The 20,310-nt window shown below is 39.6% G+C and overlaps 1 protein-coding gene across 1 annotated transcript in view; it reads right to left on the bottom strand.

Moving 5' to 3' along the window:
- Positions 1-6,049: 6,049 nt before the first annotated feature.
- gmds (GDP-mannose 4,6-dehydratase) overlaps positions 6,050-20,310 on the bottom strand; it is a 210,327-nt gene continuing 196,066 nt past the window's right edge. The window contains exons 10-11 of the mRNA XM_023277515.3: positions 8,590-8,658; positions 6,050-6,582 (exon numbers count right to left, since the gene is read on the bottom strand). Of these exons, the coding sequence (XP_023133283.1) occupies positions 6,520-6,582; positions 8,590-8,658 (132 nt within the window). The 3' untranslated portion in view covers positions 6,050-6,519. The remainder of the gene's footprint in view (positions 6,583-8,589; positions 8,659-20,310) is intronic.

The raw sequence follows: 20,310 nt of genomic DNA, 5'->3' as shown, positions 1-20,310 counted from the left end.
TTGGAGTGATTTATTAGCAGCTTATTTCCACCGAGAGGCCTTTTCTGAACAATAGAGCTCAAAATAGGATTCAAATTAAAATCAATTTTCATTTATTTATAAAATGTTAAATTTTATGCTAAATATCCTTTAAAAAGCTGTGGCCACTGAAAAATTAATTTATTTTTTAAAAAGAAAACACGCAGTGAGTGCGCAGTTTCAGTGGCGCTATGTGCGCCTTTTGCTAAATACGCGTCATTTTGATTATTTTTTCCAATGTGGGAAAGAATAAAGATCATAAATTAAAGCAATTAATACCCCAAAGAGTTTATTTGTTTCTAGAAGCAGGGTTTTGAGAGTCCTCAGGCTGCGGCCCTGCACAGACCAGCTGTGATCGTAGAGCCGAGGTTACCTTCAGAATAAAACAGGAAAAAGTCAAACAGACACATTCTCTGTTTTTCATTCCGGCTTCAGTCTCACCTGCACGCTGGATATCTTCAGTGTTGCTGTGTAAATGTGTAAATAAATACACGTGTGGCAGCAGCTCAGCAGTGCGGTTTGAACTCACTAAAGGCCTTGTCAGCAAAACAAATCAGTCATTCTAAAGTGAGCGAGCTTCTGTTCGGAGGGGTTTGGATGCAGAAAAGCTGCAGCTGCATTTATTGTGGGTGTCTTCAGAGAACAGTTCGATCAGACCCAGAGGCCCTGCTGAGGACGCAGTGATGGATATGATCTGTGATAGAAACACTGCAGTAACCGACTGGCTGAAATACTGCTGCTGTCAGATGTTTATTTATTTCACTGCTTCCTGAAATGTGACCAGGGCCAACCCCCCTGAAAAATGTAGACATTCTTATGAAGATCAAACCTGTTCAGTGGAATTTTTATCTTTCCTTTTTGTTTAGTTTTTGTTTTTTTGGTTTTTTTTTTAGCTTGCAGGTGTAGGGACATCAACGCGCATGTCCAGTTTTATCCAGATGTCACAATGAAGATCACATTAAAAATAATAATTCAACTAGAAAAATATTGCATAAAAATATCCGTAAAAATACAATTGTGATTTATTTTATATTGTGAACTTCTGAAAGGTTTGGCCCGTCTCACAATACTGGTGACATGTGGCAAAAAAATAAAAAAAAAAACAATACGAACTTTATCATGGCAACAACATTAAAACAGCGGCAACAATAATAATAAAAACATCAACAACAATAATCATATTACTTCCGATGTCATTGACACGTTGGACAATTTGCATGTTTACAGAAAGATTTGATTTTTTTTTCGTTTTAGTTTTGTTATCTGATGGCGCCTCAGCCTCCAAACCTCATCAGCGCCTTAGTGGAGCACAGCGTGTGTGTGTGTGTGTGTGTGTGTGTGTGTGTGTGTGTGTGTGTGTGTGTGTGTGTGTGTGCAGGTGTGTGTCTTTGCGGCTGATAATAGATGGCAGTGAGAGCTTAAACGTGCCTGTCAGTTCCAGGCCTGTGCGGATGAGATTTTAATGAGTCAGTAAAACTAAAGATTCCAAACGCTCCCCTGGGCTTCAGTCAGATGAGCTGCTTTCATTACACCTAAAGTAAACAACAAGCTAGTGGCTCCACCGCTACACCTTAACCAGGAGGAGCTCAGCTACGCTTCAACTGCAATTAAAGCTCCACAAATGAGAATATGCTGTGCGCAGAAAGCTGCGTTATTGCTTCTGAACAGGCGTCTGTGCGGCACTCGGGTCAGGAAGGAAAAACGCAGTCATTTTTCATCATAAGGACGAGACAGGAGGAGGTGAGAGAGGTCAATGGAGAGGATGTCAACAATGCGCTTTAGGAAAGGACGGTGAAAAGCCTGCGTTAAAGCCTGTCACTGCCTTATCTGAAGCACCTTGACTGCGCTGCGCAGAGCAGAGCGGCCAGACTGTGTTGTTGTTGTGGCTGCAGAGCAGAAATAAAAAGAGTCCCAGAGGAGGAGAGAGGACTTCTTCAGACTGGAATCTGCTTTACAAGCGCGCTTAAGTGCATTGAATGGGTTTTAATGAAGGAATGATCGTGTTGCAGCGGCTGTAATGTTCAGCTCAGGATATCTAGCCTGGAGGGATCACATGTGTGGAGGTGTAGTTTACTATGCTGTCTGTGGAGGATTCACCCCAGCAGGCTGTTTGATAGGACTTAGAGACAGAAAAGCCTTTAAAACAAGCTGATGGGCCACATCACGTGTATTTAGAGGAACCATATCAAGGCACAAAGCTGCTGGAGACATGAAGGTGAATCACATCTTCACACAGGAGCCATTTTTATTAGTTACAAGGAACTATTTTCTTATTAAAGACACTTTGTGACTGTTTAAAATGTCTTTTTAGTGCTTAAAATAAAACTCAAATCACCGCCAAATAGAACGTATTTACTGTCATTGAAACAAACAGCAGGTCTATAACGTGCAGTTTGAGCTTTTAATATTAATTTGAACTTTTTTCTGTGGTCAAAAAATTCCCGTTTTGATCAGTGATCCCCGCCGCGCGTTTATGTCCAAATCAGGAGCAAAATCTCTCCTTAATTAAATAGATTTTTTCCCCTGTGAAGCCTTTTAAAGTTAAAAATAAATAAATAAATAAATAAAAATACATATATATACACTATCGTTCAAAAATGGGGTTACTTAAAAATGTCCTTTTTTTTGAAAGAAAGGCAGTTTTTCCTCAATGAATCATAAATCCAGTCTAGACATTGTTAATGTGATAAATGACTATTCTAGCTGGAAACAGCTGATTTTTAATGGAATATCTCCATAGGGGTACAGAGGAACATTTCCAGCAACCATCACTCCTGTGTTCTAATGCTACATTGTGTTAGCTAATGGTGTTGAAAGGCTCATTGATGATTAGAAAACCCTTGTGTAATTATGTTAGCACATGAATAAAAGTGTGAGTTTTCATGGAAAACATGAAATTATCTAGGTGACCCCAAACCTTGGTGCAGTAGTGTATATATCCGTGTTAGTTTAGAAATCTGTCCATCTCACAGCATTAACGTAATATTAGTGGTTTTAAACTTGTCCTGGTGTGTGTTCAGAGCTGAATCGATGACGGAAGTCGCGTCTCTCTGTCTTTATCCCGCAGGATTCAACGGAGATTTGACTGAGTTTTCTGCCTCATATGTTGGTTTTTGGAGTATTTATGTCCCGAAAGTGCCCGTGAAGCCCTGCTGGGCTAAAATCCTTGATCTAGTTTACATATCAAACCAATTAAAGGCCCCAGAGGAGAGATAGTCATCAGTTAGCGCATGCGTGGTGAAATAAAGGCGTCAGTGTGCTGCTGGATTCAGCTCAGATACTTGTTTCACATTTGGAGGATTAAGAACAACTACTTTTCTACTTTAAACATTCCAATCTAGATTGTCACCCTGTTCTAAACATCCATTCTTCTTCTTATTTATTTTCTGACTTAGATTTTATTAGCTTGTTTAGAATTTTTGACAATCTAAAACGTTGTCGAAGTGTCAGAACTGTTGTATATTGGTGTCCCATAATAATACGATGAGCAGTTTTAATTCCTTCAAAATCAATTACTTTTCAAGCCTCCACCATCCCCTGGATGAGTAAATTCCTGCTGATTTAATGAAGAATGATATGAAGTGATCGAGGCCTGATAAAACAGACAAGAGCTCATTTTAAATTCATTTTAAATGACGGCAGGCAGATGTGGATATTGGTGACATACTTTCCCTTGAATCTCTTTTTCAGTACAATATTTTATATTTTCTGTTCTGTTGAAATGTGCTCTAAAACTCAGTAGAAAACATCCTCACGCGTTTTCTCTGCTTTCAAACAAACGCGCAGCTTTTCTTCTCCCTCCTGCCCGTTTAATTTGAGAGATTATTTTCCCCTCATGTATTCATTGTCCATTACATCTGTCAGAAAATCAATCTAACGTCCTTGTTTTACAGGGACTGCTAACATCTGCAGCCACTCCGCCGCTTGAAATCGAGCGTTAGAGCCGTTTAATCTCCTTAAAGCGTTTATTTAGCTGCATGGAAGTTTTTTAATTCCTCATATTCTCGGTCCAGATCTCGAGCAGCTTTTCCTTTCTTCGTGCTCCAGCAGCAGATCTGATCACAGGACCGGGCTAATTGTTGCTGAGGGAGACGGTGCACCTGTGTGAGGCCTCGGCTCGGTGGGTTTCTGCTCTCAGGCCCGAACAGCCTCAGAGGCGCATCTGGTTCCAATTTGGAGACGCACAGACGCAGCGCTGTCCAGGACGATCAGAGGCTGCTGCTGCTGCTGCTTCTTCTTCTTCTTCTGCTGCTGCTGCTTCTTCTTCTGCTGCTGCTGCTTCTTCTTCTTCTTCTGCTGCTGCTGCTTCTTCTTCTGCTGCTGCTGCTGCTTCTTCTGCTGCTGCTTCAGGTGTTGTCCCAAACACACCAGCAGCAGCAGCACCTGGGTCACACCAGGGGAGTTTACTCAGGGAGAAACTGAAGCTCGTTGTATTTTGTGCTTCGTCTCTATGCCGCAGTATTGTATTTTTAAACTCTACATTTTAAGTAAAAATGTTACATATGAATTAAAACAGACGCTCCTAATTATAGCGCACTAATTTAGATAACGTAGTTAAAATCGGATCCAACTCCACCTGCTTCAACAGTAAAATACCTCTCAAACGCAGCAGCAATACAAATCCAACCGTACAAAGAGAATTATGACACCATGATACGTTATTCTCTTGCATGTTCAGTAACTATGTTTTTTTTTTAACCCTTAGATGCATATGTGGGTCAAAAATGACCTGGGGAGGTTGTTTTCCCGCAATATCGTTGTAATGAAAAGTTATCATTCCAAATTCTAGCTATTCCTCAAAAAATATATTTTGATATCATTCTATTTACATTTTTTAAAGTTACATTTTATATTTTTAAAGAAACTGTAATATTTATATTACCACACCAACCTCTTTACTACTGATAACATCATACAAGAGGTGATGAAGTACACAAACTTGGAGGGATGGAGCGCAGCAACAGTTAGAGGAAAAGAGCGGAGAAATGTTAACAAAATGGATGTTGGCAGTCTTCTATTGCTGTTCTGTGTAATATTCTTCTTTTTCAATTATCAGAATATTCAAAACGTGTTGTAAAGTGAAAAATAAACATACTTCGAACATGAAATCATTCTTGTGGACAAAAATAGAAAATAAACAATAATACAAATGATTATTCTGAACCAGAATGACAAAAATGACAGAAAAACACAATGATTCTCATTTTTGACCCACTTATGGAAGAGTGTAGATCCAACCACTGGAGCATTTCAGGGTTAAAGCTCATACATACTTTTACTTGTGTAAAACACGTTTGTGCAAACACACTAAAATAAAGCAATATTTAGTAATTCAATGTAGTCTTACATCAGTTCTTCAATTAATAATGGATGTAAAACCAAGAGAACTAAAACTACTAAAACCATGGGAACAAATCAAAGGAATAAATCCTGACAGCAGTGAGCAAAATTGATTCTAGAATTAATAAAATACAGAAAAGAAGGGAGAATAGTTTGCTTGTGTAAATAGCAGCTGATAAGCCCAGCAGCCTCCATCAGGACCAGAGCCGCTCCGCATCTGCGCGCTCCGTGCGCGCTCCCTGCGCCCCAGACCGGTGGAGCCCCTCTGGACAGACCCGAGACGTTTGAGAGCGGGACTGTGGGACTCCGGGTCCGGGCAAAAAACGCATTTCCTAACGAATAAAAGAGCGCAGTGTGCTCACAAATAAGAAACCCTGGAAAGCAGGAGCGAGCAGAAGAGCAGCCGACCTCTGCACAACCTGGGATCCGTGACGCGCGTTCACGCTGCCTCCCTCTCTCTCTCTCTCTCTCTCTCTCTCTCTCTCTCTCTCTCTCTCTCTCACGCACACAAACTCACACAAACATTCACATATTACTTAGCTGACGCACATACCTGGATTCTAAACCTGGGCAAGGATTTGCCACTTCCTCACATTTCCATTCTTTGTCCTAAAATGATAAAACAATATAGAAAACCAGCATTTCTAACAGCAACCTCAGACTTTCTGTAGCAATAGAAAACAAACACATATTAAAAGATTTGTTTTTATTGTACCAAATGATTCATTTGCTCATTTTAATAAAAGATTAAATCTCCACTCATTGAATTTATTTATATATTCTTCCCTGTCATCCTCTGAATGAATGAATTTCAACTTTGACACCAAGATTAAAGAAAACAAACACACCCATAAATAAACCCCTAAAAGATACCATCTATTTAAATTCAGACATGATCAGTGTTGAGATGTAAAAGGCATTTGTGCTATATAATAAAAAGAAAATCAAAACACCATGACATAATATCAGAAATAGACACTAGACACAAAGGCAGAGGATAGTTCACCCTAACATCCGTAGCAAACATAAAAGGACACGATTACCTCATTTGGAAAAGTCATAAAGGTCAAAATAAAACATGGTCCTTCCACTGTAGGCCCCAGTGGCACAACACTGGAGTGCTAAAATATTTGTCCCCTGGATGGACTGACTGATTTGGGCTCAGGCGTTTGGGTTTTTCTTCATCAGCTCGATGTCTGCATCCACCATCTCCTTCACCAGGTCCTGCAGAGGGACACTCAGGTTTATACACAGAGCCAACAGGAATATGGAAAGGCTGATATCTTTGATGGCAATGACACAGAAATAAAGCTCATCAGGAAAACAAAATGTACCAGTGATTTAAAAAAAAAAAAAAACAACAAAACAGAAGCTTGTCTTTAGTGTGGTTTCAACTTGGCCTACCATTAAATAGGAGCTCCCTCTGACACAGTCACAGCTGTACTTCAGCTGAACAAATATCATCAATTCATGTGTATCTGAGTATTAGCAGTAGTAGGGCTGAACAATAATTCATCATTTACTGACTTTTGGTCATATTGATATAAACTCAGTTGAAATGTGTCCACAGCACAAAGATGAAAACTGTCAAATACCAAAAAGTGGCATTAAATGTCTGCTAAGATTGTTTACTTTTCTTTTAGCTGAGAATTAAAAAAACAACATTTTTCACTATTGCTTTTAAGTTCTTCAGCAGCTGATGCTCAGTAAACATTTTGCATTTGGCAACTTTGCCTTCTTTTATTTAATGAAAAAAAAATAAAGGTTTCATTGACAAATATGTAAACATACACTACAGTTCAAAAGTTTGGAGTCCCCCAGACAATATAATGTTTTCCATGAAAACTCACACTTTTATTCATGTGTGAACATAATTGTACAAGAGTTTTCTAATCATCAATTAGTCTTTCAACACCATTAACTAACACAATGTAGCATTAAAACACAGGAGTGATGGTTGCTGGAAATGTTCCTCTGTACCTCTATGCAGATATTCCATTATAAAATCAGCCGCTTCCTGTTAGAATTGTAGAAATGTTACTAAGTTGTGCTTTTTTCTTTTCTATCCATTATATTTGAATTCTTATTATCTTACTTGTTCAACATTTGTTCATATATTTATCCCTATTTGTTTTATTTATGTTAGTTATCTTTAATTTCTTTGTTTTCGATTCATTTTCTTACATTTTTGTTGCACTGCCTACTCTATGTGCCTTTTTAATTGTCCTCTGGGGACAAATAAAGTTTTCTGAATCTGAATCTGAATAGTCATTTACCACATTAACAATGTCTAGACCCCATTTGTGATTAATTTAATGTTATCTTCATTGAAAAAAATGCCTTTCTTTCAAAAATAAGGACATTTCTAAGTGTCCCCAAACTTCTGAACGGCAGTATAGATTCTTTTAAAAACACATATTATTTGTATAAATACTGAATATCGGGTTTCAAATGAGCAGCTGTACTGAAAACTGTCCTTCTCTGTCCAGCCCTGTATGATCACACTGTGTGAGTAGTCTGTTTTCTAATCTAATCTGTTTTCTTAAGCAAAGTTATGCAACTTTTATTTAAAAACATGGGTAAATAACGTGACTTGAGGTTTTATCTTGCATATGAGAACAGACTGGACTGATAAAATGCAACAAGTGGAATAGCGCATTTGAATCTGACATCCAGTGGATTTTGAAAAAAATACACAAATTTGCAAGTCTTTTTTTCTTTTACAGCGTATCATAAAAAAAAAGTCTATTTTTGTGTTTTAGATTTCATCCTGGGATTTGTGTTTTATTTAAAAAGTGGTGTTTTATGATGCTTCCCATAGAATATAGTTTAACAGGCTGATATAAAACAGAAATGCACTCAGGCATTAAGGACATAAAAGTCGGCTTATGCTCATATTTCTGGTCGTTGCTGATATGTTGGTTTTCCATTCTGTTTTTGTGAGGATTGGCTCGGCCTCATAGTCAATGTACCCGTGTATATTTCCACCTAATAATGATAATAATAATAATAATAATAATAATAATTTGGTAGCAAAAGGTAGGATGTACTCACTCACTGGAAGAGTGAGGGGAAAATCCCTTTAAAACATTCTTCCATTTGTCACTGAAATGTTTTGCTATATTTTCACTGAACATGAGTCTTTCTATGGCTACGTCATATTTCATCATCACATTTCATTATCTGTATTATCCAGGACAGACAGGTGTGTTTAACCGACTCCACACGCACCTCGAAAGTCACCTTTGGCTTCCAACCCAACTTCTGATACGCTTTGGTGCTGTCACCTTGTAGGTAGTCCTGTTAGAAAGGAAGACAGGAGCAGGAGAAAAATGACAAAGAAAAGGAAAGAGAGAAAGAGAGAGAGGGGGAGGGACAGAAAAAAAAACAAATCATCTGTCAGGTCTGATCTGATGGCTGTGAGGAGGAGAATCCTGCAGCCTGTTGATGTGTCATCCTGATATGAAGATGTGCTTGATGTCTTCAGCAGGACGGTGGGTAAGGATTACTTTCTCACTCTGTCTTTCTCTCTCTCTCTCTCCCTCACACACACACACACACACACACACACACACACACACACACACACACACACACACACACACTCTATCTCCTCTCTTGGGGGAAAAAGGAGGTCACAGAGTCTGGCTGGCCATCAATCCCCCCTCTCAGCTCCCCACCTCCGATCTGTCCAGACAGCCCCCGTCGGTGCCAGAGCATGATGAATTGTGGGACTCTGGTGGTGTAACTCCCCCCCCGAAAGCACAGGACCCCCCACCCACCCTCTGCCTCCCCCCTCTTCAACCGCTTACTCATTTTCCCCCCCTGTTGTGTTTTGCACCGGGTTCAAGATCCAGTGAGACCCTGCTTCAGACCACCAAAGAGACAGAAAAGTGGGGAAAAAACAGAAACTCTTTCGCTGTACGTCTTCTATGTTTTTAAAGCTCCCTCTCTCTCTCTCTCTTTCACCAACTTCTATTTCCACGTCTATATTTCTGGGGGATTTTTCATCTGTCAAGCATCAGTGGTAGACGTTTGTGTCAGAAACATATATTTTGGCCGCAAGAATTCAAAACCAAACAGTGTAGTGAAAAGAAGAGTCTCCCGTTTAATCTTCCTCTCAGTTGATACTATGTGCTTCTTAACCCTTACGTTATTTCCAAAATTAGTAACTTATCTGATGAGACAACCTAGATTTTTTATTCTCATCCTTACCACAGTCATCGCTCTGCTGGGCTTCCCCTTCTCCGTCTTGTTTTTCCACTGCTCTACATGGAGGTTCTAATAACAGGCCGCACAGCCAGAAGTATGTGGACAACTAAGCAAAATGTCACACAAAATCTAATTATTGACACCATTTTTTTTGTAATTTATTCTTCTACAGCATTCGATGTTATCAGAATCAGTATTTACATCATCTTATACTAGTCTGCAATGTCAGTGTTGGAATCTGCCATTCCTGCACTAGAATACATAATCACTTTGCTTTAAAAAACACATTTAACAAAACGTTTTTACCAATTCTACATCAGAGTTTGGAGAGGTATTTTATTGCATAGGATTATAAAACTTGATAACTGATTACAAATAACTGAAATTTAAATGCCATGCACAAAGTCTACACAGAAAATGATGCATACTAGCGGGGTTCAGCAGAACTAGAAGAACCAGCATGAATGCACAGTGTGTCCATGTGTCATGTAAGGATGTAATCTAGTGGAGAGGAAGAGCAGATTCAGGGCATTTTGACGAGGATACATATACAGTATGCACTACTGTTCAAAAGTTTGGGGTCACCCAGACAATGTCATGTTTTCCATGAAAACTCACACTTTTATTCATGTGCTAACATAATTACACAAGGGTTTTCTAACCATCAATTAGCCTTTCAACACCATTAGCTAACACAATGTAGCATTAGAACACAGGAGTGATGGTTGCTGGAAATGTTCCTCTGTACCTCTATGGAGATATTCCAATAAAAATCAGCTGTTTTCAGCTAGAATAGTTATTTACCACATTAACAATGTCTAGACTGTGTTTCTGATTCATTTAATGTTATCGTCATTGAAAAAAAACTGCTTTTCTTTCAAAAATAAGGACATTTCTAAGTGACCCCAAACTTTTGAACGGTAGTATAGATGTAATTTTGCCTCATTTACTCAGCTGAAACAGAATTATAATGTGAACAACAGCCAGTTTTGTAGATATTTTTAAGTAACAATATTTGCTAAAACTAATCTGCTCCAGTTCCCTTATCCACAAATAAAGTCGTTTAGACAATTTTCTGGCTATATATCCACTTGGAAAGGGTGTGATTACTCATGTATATAAGCTTATTTCTCTTCTTGAAGACCCCCTCTTTGAACGGTAGTGTATGTGTTTTCATCTATATATATATATATATATATATATATATATATATTTTTTTTTTTTTTTTTCCCCCCAGTAAGAGTTCAATTCAAAAGGAACAATGTTTTCTTGTTTTTTCCCCCCCAAGTATTGTGCTCTCAGTGGTACCATCCTTAAACACAGGTGTCTCCATGCAAGTTCTATTTAAAGACTGATCTAATATGTTGCTGCCTCCAACCATGACTTTTCTTGCTCCAGTCTTTCTACCAGATTTTGGAACCTGCAGATATTTGTTCTCTGTCAGCCACATGAGCATTCGTGAGATCAAACACTGATGTTTAGTATCTCACAGTTTGCATCTTTCATCCCAAAGATATTAGATTGGGTTGAGGACAGGAGTGAAGCTCCTCCGCATCAAAACCATTTTTTGTGCTTTTTATGGTTTTACTTTGTGCACGGGGATAATATCATGTTTCATAAACTATTGTCAAGAAGTTGGACATTTAATACTGTGCAAAATATCACTGTACACTGTAGTATTAAAATTTCCATTAATTGGAAGTCGGACACTTAACCCTAAGTATGAACAGCCCAGACCAAAGTAAACGTCCTGAAGTGTAAAAAGAGAGCAGTGTTTTTATCTGACGCCGAACCTCTTGAAAACGTCTTTTCTGGGTGATCTTATTACAGAGGAACGCATACAGCAGCACTGGCATACTTCAGCCTTTTAGAGAGCAGGGACCCACATCTCAGAGAGGCTCCACGGCGCTTAATCACACTCTTCTGATTACACACAAAGGCAAGAACACTGAACACACACAGAGCGAACAAGTACAGGCCGATTCTGTCTCTAACACTGTTCAGTTTAATATTATTCGGCTCGAGTTGAAAACCTGGTTCAATTCTGGGTGAGCAGTCTTATTATTTTTAACTTCACATGGTCTGCATGCAGCCCAGCAGATGAAAGCTACAGCCCATTTTCTCCTCCGTCTGAAACAGCAGGACAAACAGCTCTTTCTCATGTGAGCAGCTCTGTACATTACTCACAACCATTTTTGGCTCTGCAGCCATAACTGGAAACATTTTCAGACTAATTACCTACAGCAATGAGACATAATTTATCACGGAGCTGAATGTAATTATTATAGGGTGACTTGCTCCACAATTACATTAAATAATCCACTTGCTTCATAATTATATTGATTAGGGTTTGTAATGGAGACTACTTTGGAGCTCGCACACAGAAACATCAACTGGTCTCCTCACGAACATTTGTTTAAAGCCGCTTTAAAGTCAACCGATGAGCTGACAGCTTGAAGTAGCAACTACACCTGCTTTCAGATTCATATGGTGTCATGAGTCACATGGCTTGTATGTACCTTATTTACTGTTTACTGAACCCTGGGAGGGTGGCTCTTGTGTGTGAGCCTCACAGACTGATGCCCAAAAAGGGAAAAAAACAAATGCACAAAATTTGGCTTGCTGCAGAGAAATTTAAAAAAATCCCTGAAGTAGCCTTTTGTTTAGTTTCTGTCTGCGTGCATATAGCTCAAATGAACTGAAATAAACTTGGAGCTGCACCGTAGCTGCCTGTTGAAGAAATATAAGACGACACTAGCAGTGAAACAACACTGCTGGAACAGACTGCACTTCTTTTAGGCTCAGGCTGGACACTTAGCTGAACCTTTCAGCTTTGCCAGTGGCGACTGATTGCACTATGCTGCGGCCTTTAAGCAGCTGCTGTGAGAAGCCTTTGTCAAGCTGCTCTACCTCGCCTCTTTCATTCACTTCCAATAAAGCCAACACAACTGATGAATTCACTGATGCACTTCTAATCCTGAGGCGAGCTGCAACAGGCTCTGACTGACTTCCAGGTACAACTTCACCTCCGTGCAACAAATTCACCTAAGTGACCGACACAAACAGTGTTTTCTTAATGTGTTTTCTATCTGGAGAAGGAGAAGACATTAATCTAGCAGTGTGTTACCGCTCTGACTGCCTCCTACATGTCAGTGATTGTGAAGTTAAGAGAAACCAAATCAAACGTCATGTTGTTCATTGAATCGCTGTCCTTTTGTTTTAGCTGTGTACAGAGAGCAGAGCAGGATAACAGCACAGCAGGCTGTAGACTTTTACAAACAGGTTTTGTCTCAAAATGAAATAACCACTAAACTAACTGTGATGGAAACTGAGAAGGGTGATGGAAACACAGAGCAGCGCGACTCCTTTGTGTTGGCTGTTCTGATGCTCTCAGCTGCAGAGCTGAACGTTAGCAAAGTCGGCTCAACTTTTTGTGACCCACATCTTGGTAGGACCTCGTTTACTGCCTAACAGTGTGACTGATTAGCTGACAGCACTGCTAACTGCCGGGAGGGACAATTTTATAACCGAACCATGACCAAGAGGCACACTTTGTATTTCAATGACGTTTTCTTACGTTCACATTTTAAAAACACGAATGACAAACAAAGGCATTAAAAGGTGAGACTGAACATGCGGGTTGGACTCAGATCAGAGTCAACTTGGAAAATCCAGATTTTACACAAGCAGAATACAAACTGCAGCATTGCTCTCACACCGTTTTTACAGTCTGAGGCTGTGTGTAAAATGTATTTATTACCTACATCTGAGCCATGATATCACATCATGACATTTGTGGTCCAGGTTGATGTGAGTAGAGGCTAATTACTGGAATTTCTCTAGATATAAAAATCTAAAGTCTTGTGGAAGCTGTGCCAAAACAGACAGAAAATCAGTTTTGGTAAGTGATGGAAGAAAGTTTTACAATGAGACGATGCTTTTTAATATAACGGACTCTTACAATTTCTTTGTGACCTCAAACTGGTTAGAATCCAGTTGATGATGTTTTTTGTTAAACAGTTAAACATCTTTGAGAGACGTCAGTGTAGAGAATCAGGCTGTGCACTGAAACTGAATGTGTTGAAACTGTCAAGTATGGAGAGATCAAATAATTGGATAAATTCTTGTTTTTCTGTTTATTCACTGCTTGGATATTCTTTGATTTAAATGCTAACTTATTGACAGGGTACACTTTATTGATATAAGGTTCTTGTATGACTGTAGCTGTGTTTACACACAATATTTAGGGGAATTTGAAGCAAACTTTTGAAATATAAAAAGCTACACTACCATTCAAGAGTTTGGGGTCACTCTGGCAGTTTTATGTTTTCCATGAAAACTCACATTTTGATTCATGTGGTAACATAATTACACAAGGATTTTCTAATCATCAATTAGTCTTTCAACACTATTAGCTAACACAATGTAATGCAAAAAACTTTTTTCTTTTTTGCAAAATAACATTTTTGAATTCTTTTTAAGTTTATTTTTTCATAATTCTTTTTTAACGGGATGCGTTGTGTAGGTGTGAATAATACGTGAGGCTGAACTGAAGATAAAACAGAACTATGTCTCTTATCACAATCACCGTCTTTTCACCATCACTGCGATGCCTGGTCCCTGAAATCTCCATCTGAAACTAGCACAGGAACATCTGTTGAAATCAGATTCCTGTCTGCTAAGACTGCCTTCTTAGCACACAACCACACAGTTCAGCATCCAGGAAGTTAATCCAGCGCCTGGTCTTTCTCAGGCAGGATTTCTGCAGGTGACAGACAATCTCGCCCTCGCGGATCTGTCTGCAGAGCACCGTTCAGTGAAATAAAAGCTGATTCCATACTGCTAACAAGAGCGTTCTGCGGCCAAGTGAACTCACCCCAAACAGAGCATGTAGCGAATAATTCAACGTGAACTACTAACAGATGGGGGCACAATATAATCTTCATATGGATCCGATTTGGAACGAAACCCAACATTTTGGTACATCCTGTTTAAAGCAGTGCTCTGCCCATGTCTGAAAATATGCAGCAGTGATAATAACAAAAGCTGGACGAAGAAAGCTGAAAATTAGCCGTGACAAAATGTGTCCCTCACTCTGTGAGCATTAGGCACATTTTACAGATTAAATGACTGTATGATCTACACCCACTCACCATCTGAGAGCATGCTGCATGCCTGTGAAAGAGCATCAAGGTCTCTGAGGGCTGACTGGCATCACGGGTAGGAATTTGGAAAGAATTAGATTTTGTCACACAGAGTAAAACGAGACAGCGTGCACACTAACCAAAGTGGGAACATTCAGGGATCCGGGGTTCCATCTGTTACGACGCCCTACACAAATACACCAACATCACAGTGGTCACTGCTGATCATCATCATCTACTCAACAGTGTGAATATAACTCTGGAAGTATTTGTACATCTGCAAAGTTTACTATCAACAAAAACCTCAGAGTTACTCAGCGTGGAAAAACGTGTCTTGGACTGGGAAAAGGTTTTCTCTCAGTTTTATGACTTCAATGTGCCTGCATGCTCCCTATACTCCCTGTATTCATTTTCTGTGGCAACACAAATCAGTGGACGGCTTGTGATTTTTTGCTACCGGTAAGACTGAAGTCCTGGATATTGGTTGTGATCACATTTGTAAAAGATACCACTCAAAACCTTGGACGACTGACAGTCGACACAAAGTAATTATTAGGAAATTTGGAAGTTGTTTTTGATCAATATTTTAACTTTTATCAACACATTAAAACTCTTCAATTCTTCCTTTTACACATCAGAAACACTGCCAGAGTCAAACCAACTCTACAAAAACATAGCTGAATAACTCATCCACACCCTTTTTTTTTCTCCTGCCTGGACCACTGCAACTCATTATTCACTTGCTTAAACAATGCAGCAATCGGCCGTTAACAGTTGTTTCAAAACTCAGCAGCAAGTCTCGACACAGGGAACACATTACTCCAGACCAGCTGAACTACACTCGTTATGGAATTTAGTTTAAGATTCCATTGATTACTTTGAAATGTCTACATGATCTGGCTCTGCTCTGCGTTTCAGAAGTTTGAACACCTTATTCTGCACCGATAGACCCTCAGATCAGAAAATCAGAAGCTGTTGGAAGTTCCAGAGTGCAGCTTTAAAACAAAGGCAGACCATGCTTTTACTGTTTCAGCTCTAACTCTGTGTAACAAGCTCCCACTTACCGTCAGAATAGCCGAATCAGTTTAAACAAAGCTTTTCAAAGCCAAACTGTATCGACATGCATTGGTATGGTATTTTATAATATTTCAGTGATGCCTCTTTTTAATGTTTTATTATATCTTATAATAATTTATTAGGCTTTTATTGTTTCATTGTGACTTTTACATGCTATTGTTTAAATCTTGCTATTATCTTTGATTGTAAAACACCTTGTAACTCCAGATTTGAAAGCTGCTATAGATTTATCATTATTAATTCATTATGGTATGGTATAGCTTTTCAAATGCAAGTGAACCAGGATTTTTAACTCTTTATAATGTTGAATCCAAAAGGTAGCTTTGCCCCACTGACTTAACACTGTCAGTGGGACAAACAAGTAGAAATAAAAGTATTGCCCGTGTTCAATACTTAGCTTTAATGCAGTGTACTGTTAATTTATGTAGGATAATGCTTTTCTCAAAAGTGTCTTTCTATGGTCCTGAAGCACGTTGAATTTTCTCAGTTTGTTTTTTAAAATCTCAACATCACTGGTGCTGAATGGGAATAAGTGTCACTGAACTGAATGGGTCAATTTCAAAAGCTGGAGCATGTTCCTAGAGAAAAAAAAAACAGGTATGTAATTTTGCACTAGACAGAAAAATGTGAAAGTTTTGCCATTTTAAACAACACAAAACAAAGACTGTTTTGTTTTTTGAAAAGCTAGTGGTGGAGAGCCTTTGTGTCTGAGCTGACTGTGACTGATTTATCCTTGACCATACAATCTTGCACAATTAATAATCATTCATGACACTCGCAATGTCGAAATCTGATCTATGGCGAAGTCTTACACTTTCCCATATCCTTCTTCTTTCCCTTTCCCTCATACTATCCAGTCTTAAAACGATGAGAAACCATAAAAATAATCCTTCGAAATGTAAAAGTGAGAGACAAATAGAGTGTGATCATGGCCCATAAAGCACACAGGCAGTAAAAGGTACTCAGAGCAGGCATTTAACGCAAAGGAATTCTGGTATCACTGCAAGGCCTTTCAATAAATCACACAGCACACTGGGGCTGACCCCCAAACACATAAGGGCACACACACAAACATGTAGCAACAAGTGAACATGCACACATGCACAGTTTTATGTAAGGATAGGCAAAAAAAAAGCTAAATGTCGATAAACTGCATTAGTTTTTCTTCTGAAAGTAAACCTGCCCACATACGGGAGACGGATCAAACATTCCCAAGAAAATGACTTTCTCTCCCCTCTCTCTCTGAGGGTTGCATGCTGGGAGACTATGATGTGGTTTTGGAAGTCCAGTAGCGTCTCTGGTATTTGTACAGTAGTGGACATGAGGCGGCAAACACAGAGACTTCAAAGAATATCAGATAAAGCGACCGAGAGCGCTGTGAGAGTCTGGAGCCCACGGTCTCTGTGTCCCCAGCAGACCCAGATGTTCCAGCCAGACCCAGATGTTCTGACCTTTGACCTTGCTGGGATTCTGATGGAAGAACTCAACCCCGATCCTCGGCTTTTTATACCCTGGATGAATTGCTGCTAGTACAATGACGGGAACATGAAGGCAGGATGAAGAGGAAACGAGTTTGCCGCCAAAGCGCCGACCACTCTGTGTCTGTCTGCGGGAACATGACGGCTGATGTATTCTCAGTGCCTACAGGTGTGTGAGCTGCTCTGTGTGTGCAGGTGGGGACACTCTCATAGCAAAAAGAGAGAGCTTCATCATTTCCAGGCTGCTTGAAGCTACAGCCACAAATCTGTCACTGGTCAATTTCTAACGCTCCTCCGCCATCACTTATCACTTCCTTTAAAGCACAAAAGGCCCTCAGTTTGAGCTGGAGGGAAGTGAGGATGGAGGGAGGGATGAAATTAGAAACCTCTCCTAACTTTTTATAATTAATACACCTATAGTACATTGTGATCTTGCAAAACCTGCTTTGACAATAATGTGTTAATCATGGGATATTAAAGAAAAGCAAAATTGAGTTTGACACGACAGAAAAGTACAAGAAAAATGGATAAACACAAGAGGGTTTCTCAGCCTAGAGGTGGGGATCCCACATGTGGGTTGTGCAGTGCCCAAGAAGAAATACAAGTTTTTTACATGAACAGATTTGTCTTTTATGTCTTGGGAACACAAATGTATTTTTCTTGTTTTTAAACCTATATAACAAAATTCATAACTGAACTGGATGAGAATAAAAGAAATAGACAGACTGGTAATACAGAGTGTTCTTCAGGTATTCATCTATTGATTTACAATGAATGTGAATTATGTTGTATTTATGCATAATATTACTTTTGTATCTCTATTTAGGATAGTTGTGGTAATATATACACTACTGTTTAAAAGTTTGGGGTCACCCAGGCAATTTCCTAAAGGTTTCCTAAACTGTGCTCTTGTTCCTCTGTACCTCTATGGAGATATTCCATTAAAAATCAGCTGTTTCCAGCTAGAATAGTCATTTACCACATTAACAATGTCTACACTGGATTTATGATTCATTTAATGTTATCTTCAATGAAAAAAACTGCTTTTCTTTCAAAAATAAGGACATTTCTAAGTGACACCAAACTTTTGAATGGTAGTGTACATACAATTATAAACAATTTAATTTAACTGAAGTGAGGAAGAATCACCATTTTTTCAAAACATGGTGTTACAGTGAATGTTATGTTTTTAAACTACTTAAAATCGTCTCATATATTTTTCCTTTAGCTGCTTTAAAGTTTGAAAAAAAGAGACTGCATGACAGCATCAGACATATTCTGTATCAATGTGTAAAAGCTCTTTTGACACCATAAGTTGTTGACACTGAGTGACATACGTTCAGCTAAAAAGGTTTTCTACGTCACTCCGTCAAATTATTAAAGTATTTCTATTTCATCCTAAAAAAATAAGCATTTGACATGAAGCCAAATGTATTTATTATCTTAAGAAATCCTAGGTCCTGCGGCAGAATAAATGAAGCTCTGTGGGTTTGATTTGTGCTCCTCTGTAGCAACACAAATCAGCAATTTCATGTTTATTGTTTCATCAAGCCAATAAAACACCCCGAACTAATCTGAATGAACTGTGAGCTGCTGCTGCTGCGTCTTTAGGAATCCAAGACAGTTATTAGCCACTCCCATGCAGAGGTCAGAGGTCAGGTCCAGTGTGCCTCTTTCTCTGTGTGTGTTTGTGTCTGTGTGAGAAAGAGAGAGAGCTGTGTGAGTTACAGCTCAAGTTTCCTTCCCTGACTCCCCATACTGTTTGGCCTGCACACAATGTGTTAAGTGACCTCTAAGGGGTGGCCCTGTCACCTTGACGAGTACGTACACTACACTACACACTTGAACACACACACACACACACACACACGTAGGGAAACACCGACATGTACAGCAGCCTCAAATCTCACTAGAATAAACATCAGCGTAAATTACAGATGGATCAGAGCAGGACACACACACACACACACATAAAAAAAAACACCCAACAGGAAGCTATTAGCAGAAAAGCAGGAAAGTGTGAATCTCCACAGGAAAACAGTAAAAGTCACTTAGATATTTAAAAGCCAAAACATCAAATCGCAACCTGTCACTTCGTGTCATCTCCTCGCCCGTCCCTCCGTCCTTCTCCCCGCCAGCTCTGCCGCGTTGATTGCTCTCCATCAGTGCTCATTAAAATTCCTGGGGTAGCCGTGTGATAAATATTTACGCGTCTGAGGACACACTCCACACACACTCCAAACACACTAGAGTGGCTGGATCTGACTGCCGATAGTGTTAAGTGCCCAGAGGCTCTGGTAGAGAGAGGAGCGGTGCAGAAAGATCGGCAGGCTGCAGCGTGGTTGTATACGTGAGGCGTTTACTGTCAAGATAACGGGAGGAGGGCCAAGATTTATGACCAATAATTGAGGTTAAATTTGTGTTTCTGCGTGTGTGTCCACGTCCAAGGATAATCTTTTAATGTGTGAAGTTTATGGAATTGAAGAGGAAAACATTGCACGTTTGCACATCTGGATCTAAACACATTTGCAGAAACACACACACAGAATAAAACCACAGTGGAGCTGGACTCCTCCATGCTGTTCCACAGAGTAGCTGCCGACCCCCCTCCTTTCCTCCTGTATTCTATTATTCCTGCGGACGGGAAACAGATCATAATTCCTGGAGTCAGCAGAAAGCTGCAGACTGAGAGAGTGAGAGATGGAGGGAGGGAGATAGAGGGAAGGGAGGGAGTGAGGGAGTGAGGGAGGGAGGGGAAAAAGTGAGTGGGGGGCTCAGGTGACAGTTCACTTCCACTGGGGTCAAACTGAAACTGTGCAGTTAAGTGATTTCCAGTGAAAAGTGGAATGCGTGTTTAGTCTGTTTGCGCATTTGTAGAAGAGAATTTGGATGAAGCAGCGCTTGGTGGAGAACAGCTTGTGTGTGGTTGGCGTTCAGCATTTCTATGAGCCTCTGGGTGTTTCATATTTCAGACATCAAAGGCGAACATAATTTTCCTTCTATAAACAACATTCTTTATAGTCACACTACAAAAAGAAAGA

This window comes from Amphiprion ocellaris, chromosome 2, assembly GCF_022539595.1.
Source record: "Amphiprion ocellaris isolate individual 3 ecotype Okinawa chromosome 2, ASM2253959v1, whole genome shotgun sequence".
Taxonomy (NCBI): Eukaryota; Metazoa; Chordata; class Actinopteri; family Pomacentridae; genus Amphiprion; species Amphiprion ocellaris.
This window is presented reverse-complemented; position numbering and strand designations above follow the sequence as displayed.